The 8682-nt window shown below is 40.6% G+C and overlaps 1 protein-coding gene across 6 annotated transcripts in view; it reads left to right on the top strand.

Annotated features, from left to right (window-relative positions):
- Positions 1 to 8682, top strand: part of PIEZO2 (piezo type mechanosensitive ion channel component 2) — a 378661-nt gene that overhangs the window by 308169 nt on the left and 61810 nt on the right. For all 6 annotated transcript variants that reach the window (XM_015595755.2, XM_015595756.2, XM_015595757.2 and 3 more), the window contains 5 exons: positions 245 to 410; positions 2410 to 2653; positions 5095 to 5191; positions 6337 to 6496; positions 7929 to 8018. In XM_015595755.2, coding sequence (XP_015451241.1) covers positions 245 to 410; positions 2410 to 2653; positions 5095 to 5191; positions 6337 to 6496; positions 7929 to 8018 — 757 coding nt within the window. The remainder of the gene's footprint in view (positions 1 to 244; positions 411 to 2409; positions 2654 to 5094; positions 5192 to 6336; positions 6497 to 7928; positions 8019 to 8682) is intronic.

Genomic DNA, 8682 nt, shown 5'->3' with positions numbered 1-8682 from the left:
GAGCGTCAGGAAGACTAGTAATTAGCACCCGATACTTTCACACACCAACATGCAGGCAAGATCCAAGGACTCTTCTGGAATGTCTGTGGTCCCTCTTGCAACCACCATGGTGGGAAAGGTGGGACTTGGCCCTAACATTGGAATCCAGGAACTCTGGAAACACAACTCACTTAGGAGTTCAGGAGCAACTCATGCTGTATGGGAACTGTTTCCTACTCAGGTTTAATTATCTCTATTTTGCCAGATGACTTCATGCTGCTTCTGTGTGCCTCTTTACAACGGCAGATTTTTGAGGATGAAAACAAGGCTGCAGTGCGAATTATGGCAGGGGACAATGTTGAGATTTGCATGAACCTTGATGCAGCTTCCTTTAGTCAACATAACCCTGTACCAGATTTCATTCACTGCAGGTAAGGACAGCTGCACAGGTTTCAAAGCCACTTTGGCGCATGCTTTTCACTTGGAGTATATACCTCTACTTCCAATTCTGTCTCTGCCATTCTTGTGACGCTGACATGAAGCTAATAAATGTGAGACAGGGTGGTTCCCTGTCTGGAAGATGAGCCTCTGAATTATAGTTCTGCTTCTGCTTCTGTCAGCATTAAACACACTTTTTGTTGCCCTGGGTTTTTTCCTCTTATTCATACACAAAGTGACAAGTGACGATAAATACTGCTTCCTGGCTCTTTAGCAGAGATCTTTCCTCCTCATCACTGGTTTTTTCCTCATCCTCCATCCCTCCTCATCATCCCCTGTCCTTTCTCATCATCTTCTGTCCATCCTCTTCATCCCCTGAACCTTCTCACCCCCCACCCCCGTATTCACTGGGCACCAAAGACTAGAGGTCACCACAGCTGCCCTTTGCTGACACTCTCCTTGAGCACTGTCTCCTCTGTGGCTGTGCATGGGCTCCCTTTGTACATTTTTGCCTTCCTCAGTCTGATGACAGCGGATCTTGGCAGCCTAATCATCTGCTCCATAGCGTTTGTTTAAACCAAACTAAATTTCTCACCGTGTATTCCTTCTGCATTCACTGTGTTGCAGACTCCTCATAGGTTTTGTCACCTGGTGCCCAACCAGTGAAGACTGCTCCAGTCTGCCTTCCCAACAGGTTTCTTCATCCTATAAAGCCTTTAAGACTCAACTCAACCAGCAGTGTAGGAGTCCAACAAATTGGTGTGATGTTTTATGCCACCTTTACACACACACATCGGAAGCCCTTCTGTGTATTCCGATATTAGGTCTCCCGTTAGTCACTAACTCTATATGCAGTGATCCTGGGATACTGAGAAATACTGACATTTTATCCACTCTCCTTTGGGTATGAAGTCAAGGAAAGGTATAATATATTTTAGAAAAAAAAATTTACAAAAACATTTAAGTGTTGAGTATTGTACTCTAAAAAAGGTTAAGTTCAAAAGTTCATTAATCTGACAATGTACCTTTAAGGCATAATTCATTCTCTAATAATGCTGAGGAGGTCAAGTGCAGTGCACATTTCATCAAGAGATTACTTTTTGACCCTTAGAAAATAACAACTCATTAATCAAAGAAGTGACCCAGGATCGGCTCTTCTGTGCTTCTCTCCAAACCCGGGAAGAGAACCAACCAAAGCAAAACCTCTAAAACGGAGAAGCTCTAATTACACAAACTCAGATGGGATGTGGCCTGTAGGGGTAACTTCTGTCAGGTGTCCATGACTGTGCCGTGGAAACTCCCAGCAACTACTATGTGCTGCAAGATGACTGAGACTGAATGTTGCCTCACCTTCCATCAGGAAGGCCAGGGAGGGAGGAATGCTTCCCTAAAAAGGAATCTTGACTCTACCCACGGATGGGCAAAGACAGAGAGAGTGTTGGACAGAGCATACAAGCCCCACCGAGGCTGTGTCTGCTTTGTTAGAATTATTTCTGCAAGGAGAAACTTTTATCTCTAGTAAAACCTTTGTATGCAACATAGAATAGCCTAAATCTATTCATTTTTCATTCATCAAAAGAAACCCACTCTTAACTGTTCTCTCACTCCAGGAGGCATCTATATCTTAGAATTTCCTTTGCCATACAATTATTTATGCCTCTTAAAGAAAGACAGGACTTTTGAATACTCAAGTAATAGACAGGAAATGTTGCTGTTTGTGGGAAATTTGATCCAAATCAAATAACAATAAACGTGTGCACAGTGTTTTCACAACTTCCTATTCATCCATTACGAATTAGGTAAAGATTTCCTGTAGAAGAGGCAGTGTCAGATGAAAGATGAGTACAGAGTTCACAGTCTAACTTGAAAAGTGCTTTCATGTAGAGTCAAATGAGTAGTATGATTTTTTTCCCTTGTTAAAGTAGAATCTCCCGACTTAATTTTTTGTTTGTTAGTGTTGTTGTCCTTTGATGGTTTCGTTTTGTTTTCCAGATCGTACTTAGACATGTCCAAAGTGATCATCTTCAGCTACCTCTTCTGGTTTGTCCTCACGATCATCTTCATCACCGGGACAACCAGGATCAGCATCTTTTGCATGGGCTACTTGGTGGCCTGCTTCTATTTCCTGCTCTTTGGGGGTGATTTGCTATTGAAACCCATCAAAAGTATCTTGCGCTATTGGGACTGGCTGATTGCATACAACGTTTTTGTGATTACGATGAAAAACATACTGTCAGTAAGTGGCTCCCACTGCGTAACATGTTTGTGGTTTCAGTGTAAGGGTAAACAGTCTATTCAGTGGTTATTAAAAGCCCATTGCCTATCACACTGCTCTCTTAAAAGCCCCAAAGAAGATGTTGCAAATTCAGAATTCAAATGACCATTTATTACTCTTTGTTTTGCCATATTAAACAGAATCCATTTTGCTCATTTTTAGCATCTCAAGGTCATATGACAAGAGGATATGTATTCATAGGAATAAATTCTAAAACATATTTTATTAATTCAAATCCCATCTCGTCTAAGGAATGATTTATTATCACTCCTATTGTACTACAAAATGACCCATTTATGAGTTAAACCAGTCATTGAATCTCTTCAAAAGTCATATCATGTTGGCTAAAAGCAACTCTCTTATCTAGAAAGAGTTGTGGAAGTAGTAAATAAAATGAGCATAGCTCTCTATCACACTATGTAGGGTGGGGCATGAGATGGGAAAGGCTACTGAAAGCATGAATGTTTTATGTACCCATGAGATGTAGTTGGACACTGAGGAAATCACAGCTTCATGATTGCCTCTGAGCACAGGCATCCTGAGCAGGGCCCAGTTAAGACAACAGAGGGTTGCAGCAAACCCCACCTCTTTCCTCTACAAAGTTTGGCTATTCTGCTCTTAAATTTCCATGTTCCAGGGTACAGCTTTTCTCCTAACCTGATAGATAATTCAAACTGTCTGTAATCCCAGTCACATAAAATCTTTTGGGCCACAGGACACTAGTTAAGTTATTTATTATTCCAGAATATTGAATAACAGCCTTTCATGAGCTGAAGGAGTTAATACATCTCTAATTGATCTTGACTTAAAGTTAATCGTTGTGCCTGCTACTCTCAGGCTATACCTGATAATGCATTAGAAGAACGGTGATGTAATGACTTCCTGCTTTTCCCCTTCCTAGCTACTTAAAGATGAGCTCACCAGGCAGTCAATTCAGCTGTGAAAGAATGTGATTTTTTTTTTTGGCATATCCACTGCTGTGTGTAGGTCTTAGAAAGTTGAGTTTATATAACTATGAATATGTATTTGATAATTCATTTTCTCTACAGTCCATTGAAATGTTAATTTTCTAATTGATAGTAAAAATGATTTTTTTAAATCAATTTTACCCACTAGTATTTATTTACACTTGGGGGTAGTATTGAGTGTTACAGGAGACAGTATGAGATAGGACAACAGAATGCCATTTCATTCTAAAGCCAGTCTGATGGTGAAGGATCCATTGTCAGAAGCTGATCCCTATAACCATTCTTAGAAAATGTATGGCTACAAAGTCCATTCATTCCTTCATTGTGTAAACCAATATTCACTGTTATTTGCTAGGCACTGTTTCATATCTTGAAGAGCTAGAGATAAATAGTACTCAGGCTTTACCCTCAAGTAATTCACATTCTAAAAGCAAAGATCAACCTACCTATAATTTAAATATGATCAATGAGTTGATACTAATTATCACAACATTTCAGGAAAACAAAACTAAACTAAAAAGGAGTACCTACTTTCTTGCCTAAGTAATCTGGGAATGGGCTCTTTAGAGGCGATGCCATTTGAAGCCATCAGAAACTTGAAAGATAGATTAAAGGGTATCCAGGGAGACAAAGTGGGGAGGATATTCCCAACTTAGGGAACCTGAACAAAAGCATGGCTATGTAGGAATGAAATATGAATTCAGAAAGCATTTTCCAGTGAGTAATAGTGCTGAGTACCTGCTGATCTGGGAGCAAATCCTAATTATATTCTCCTACCTCACCTGTTCCCAGGAAATATACATAATTCAGCCGTCACCTTTATATGTTAGCTTGCAATGATTAATGTTTGTTTAAACTTTTTTCCCCTCAAGACTTGAACTTAACATAACTATGACAAGAAATCATTGGTATGAGACAACCACATCCAAATCAACAAAAAAGATTCCTTTACTTAGAGAAAAGGCAAAAAAAAAAGCTTCATAACACATTCTAAGAACTTTATATTATGCAGCTTGTTTATGACGATGTCATGGCAAATAGCATAGGTTTAATATGTCTGACTTGTGAGGAAATAACTGTATCAAAAAGTCCCGGGGTTCAGTGCCCATCCATTTGCTAAAATAGAGCTCTGCTTGTTCCTACCATGGTTCAAGATTTCCTTTTTGAAAAGAGAGGTGCTTCCAAGTACGGAAAACCTCACACTAAAGACTCTTCTTTTACTCATTGGATTTAATTTTCCCTAGGAAATGATGGTACTACTGAAGCATCAATTGCACTACTCCACGGTGACTGTAATTTTAAATACTGTTGAGACCTCCTGCAATCACTGGCGCTGAGACTTTGTGAATTCTTGCACATGTTGGGATTACAAAACAAAAAGCTATTTTTCTGGGCACAGAGTTTCAGAATGTGCCATTCTCATTTGTTTTTCAGATAGGAGCATGTGGATACATTGAAAAATTGGTTGAAAATAGTTGCTGGTTAATCCAAGCTTTCAGCCTGGCCTGCACAGTCAAAGGCTATAAAATGCGTAAGTATGAAAAGCAAATTTGGGAATGGATGAACAAAGAAGGAAGGACAGTTATACTGTTCTAATTAAAAAATTAGGCCAAAGCATGTAAAGAAAAGAGATAAAAGTAGAGTTCAATTTAATCTCTACACAAAGGCTGTAGGATTATACGGCACTGTGAATCTATTGTCCATAACATGAAGCACCCTACTGCAGGCATTTTGGATTATCTTCTACAAACTTCCCCAATCCTGGCAGGTCCAGGGCGCCGGGGAAGCGGGGAGGGGCGGGGGGCTGGGGAGTGAGGGGGATTGATTAGAAAGGGTTATGGAAGCCCACTCAAACCTGTGGTTGTTGTAGTTAGAATCTTGGCTCATCATTGTAATTCTGACTTCCAGGCCTTTCTCTCCTCAGGAAGCTCAGAAAACCTCAAACTCAGGAAACCAAATGGGAAGAGCCACAGAGTTTCTGGAATTAGACTCCCACCATGATGGAGGCAGAAATCCCATTTCCATCCCTCTGCCTCTTGTACCAGAACCTAGGGCAACACCACACATGTTCCTCCATGGTGCTCAGAATCGGGGCAACTTGAACATGACACTCCCCCATCATGGCTTCCAATCCATGCTATACTTTGCAGAGGATAAATGTCACTGGAAGTTTGTTTTGGCTTAGGATGAGATGTGCTGTCGAGACCCCTTCTTCTAATAGACCCTTCTGCATTATCTCTTCTCTGCTGCCTAACTCTAGGTAGAGCCCATTCCCAGAAAGGATGTTTTCTTTTCTACAAGAGCATGGGCTCTGACACTGGGACAAGCAGACATTATTTCTTTATAGCCCTTGTTGGGGTATGTGTGTGGGGAGGGGGTGGGGGCGGGGTCTCTTTCTCCCTGAGAGAAAGGAATACTCAGGATCCCTCTCTGGCAAAGAGCCCTTCCTGTGTCTTATGTTGCCAAGAGTTCACTTTGTGGTTAGCCTTATGAATCAATGTTCATATTGGATGTAAAGTGTGTTGCCTTGCTTGTAACTCATAAGCAAATTGATAGATCAGACTGTTGCTTTAATTAGCCTGTGTGAATAACCAAGCCTGATCATACCACAGGTTTTATAAAATAACAATGGAAATGGATGTTAATTTTAAACTTTTTTTCTACTTTCTGCCCTAGCTAATAATGATTCCACATGTAAACTACCCAGTGGTGAAGCAGGAATTATTTGGGACAGCATATGTTTTGCTTTCCTCCTGCTGCAGAGAAGAGTATTCATGAGTTACTATTTCCTGCATGTTGTGGCAGATATAAAAGCTTCACAAATCCTGGCATCAAGGTAGGGCAGGCTTCCTTTTCTTAGATCCCACCCTTTTCCAGCCCCTGATCTTGCAGGTTTAGAGGGAAAAACTGGGAAGTGGTCTAGGTGTTAAAGGGAATATCACTGAGATAGGGAGGTGTCAAGGTCAGGTGTGTGATCCCCTAGACTAATGTCCCTGTCTCAGAGACACTGGCCAAATGAACAGTAAAATCAGTGACCTTGACAGGTCGGGATTGGAACCAAACACCATCGAACTGAGGTTGAAGGTAAAGGCTTGGAGATAGTGACTGCAATATATCTGACTGTGCAGGGGCAGTGATGTAAGGGTATGCATAGGAAAATGTGAGGTGTACAAGGGTTTTCTAAGATTAGTAAGGTCTGAGATGTTTTGCGTGCTCGTAAGCAGGTTTCAATGGCAGTGGAAAGGTTGAAAATGTGGAAATAGAGGAATAAAGAGAAGGCTAGAGTCCCTTAGGCTGCAGGTGGGGAAGAGACCTGAGCACAGGCAGGCCTTAGGCAGGAGAATGTCACCTCTTTCTCTGTCACTGCAGGACAGGGTGTCCACAGGAGAGGTAGCAGGAAGCTGAGTAAGTAATTGCTTCCTGACTTAGATTCTCTCTGTGAAGTATAAAGCTATGTCATTTACTAGGAGTAAAAAGCCCTTGACAGAATTTTAGATTTGAGAAATGTGTAAGAAGTTTAAAATAGCCACTAGAGATAAGCAGAAGAATTGCTGGGGAGTGTGGCACAGCAGATAGTCTGCCAGTGATGTGTTTTCTGCACCACTGATGACAGCCTATCCAAGAACAGGCCAGTACACCACTGGGATCCTATAGACTTGGGATTTGCCAAGTGAATGTGACTGATGACAATGGGACAGAGTTGAGGATATTAGTTGGCTTGAAATGTGAGAAAGAACAGAAGGCAGTGGAAAGATAGAATCAAAGAAGCAGGAGACTGAAAATCCCATCGATGGAGCTCACACTCCAACTTCGCATATTCCCTTAAGGAATCCTCAGCTCACTCTATATCCTTTTCTGCTTATTGAGTAGAGAACGAATCTGAACTCAGTTCTTGCAAATGTTTTCTAGTGGGACAGTTATAACAAGGTCAGGTGAGTAACTCTTTGCTAAGGTAAAATGTCCTTCGGGACAGGTTTGAAGAGGTGCATGGCTTCTAATGTCTTAGAAAACACAAACCATTTTATTTTTTATTTTTTACTGAACTTCCAGGGTTGTGAGCAGCCACTCCCTTCCGGGAAAGTCTGCACCGTATTCCTCCACTGGGAAGGGGCTTCTAGACAGGGCCTCATTACTCCCATTCCCAGCTGAGAAACTCCAGTCAATAGCACAAAAAGAAATGTTTCCTAACCCGTAGCAATCATTTCCGGGAAAGGTGAGTAACAATGATATAAATACTGATTTGTCCTATGTTTCCAATTTTCCTTTAGAGGGGCTGAACTTTTCCAAGCCACAATTGTAAAGGCTGTAAAAGCAAGAATTGAGGAAGAGAAAAAGTCAATGGATCAGCTGAAGAGGCAGTAAGGATGCTTTATTTAGTTTCTTCTCTTTTCCTGTTATTTTTGGTTTGTAGATCCCATTTAGCTGCCCTCAGCTCTCAAGACGAGTCAACCCCATGAACAATATATTTGTGTTAACTTTCACAACTGCCCAGGTATTTATTCTTCTGTCAGGCAATGGCTTATACCTGGTAGACCAAAAATGCAAGTCATTTAAAAGAAAGGTGGCTACAATATGGTAGAAATGGAGACAGCTTAAGTAAAACCAGTGTCAAGTCTTAATTCGGCTGCTTTCTTTGGAACCATGAGCAAGTCATTCACATTCTCTGAGTTTCAATTTCCTATTTTAAATCAGGGCTCACAATTCTATCCGGGTTTTTGTAAAGATTAAATGAGTTAATAAATGAGATAGCGTCTTGCCCAGCACCAGGCACTTGGAGTAAATGATCGTTATATCTGTGGGTTGAGGGAATAAATGCAGAATCCTATAATTGAATATATACTCAATTATATATATATGTGGGTTGAGGGAATAAATGCAGAATCCTATAATTGAATATATATTCAATTATATATATATGTGGGTTGAGGGAATAAATGCAGAATCCTATAATTGAATATATACTCAATTATATATATATGTGGGTTGAGGGAATAAATGCAGAATCCTATAATTGAATATATA

Source organism: Pteropus alecto, unplaced genomic scaffold, assembly GCF_000325575.1.
Source record: "Pteropus alecto unplaced genomic scaffold, ASM32557v1 scaffold146, whole genome shotgun sequence".
Classification (NCBI taxonomy): domain Eukaryota; kingdom Metazoa; phylum Chordata; class Mammalia; order Chiroptera; family Pteropodidae; genus Pteropus; species Pteropus alecto.
This window is presented reverse-complemented; position numbering and strand designations above follow the sequence as displayed.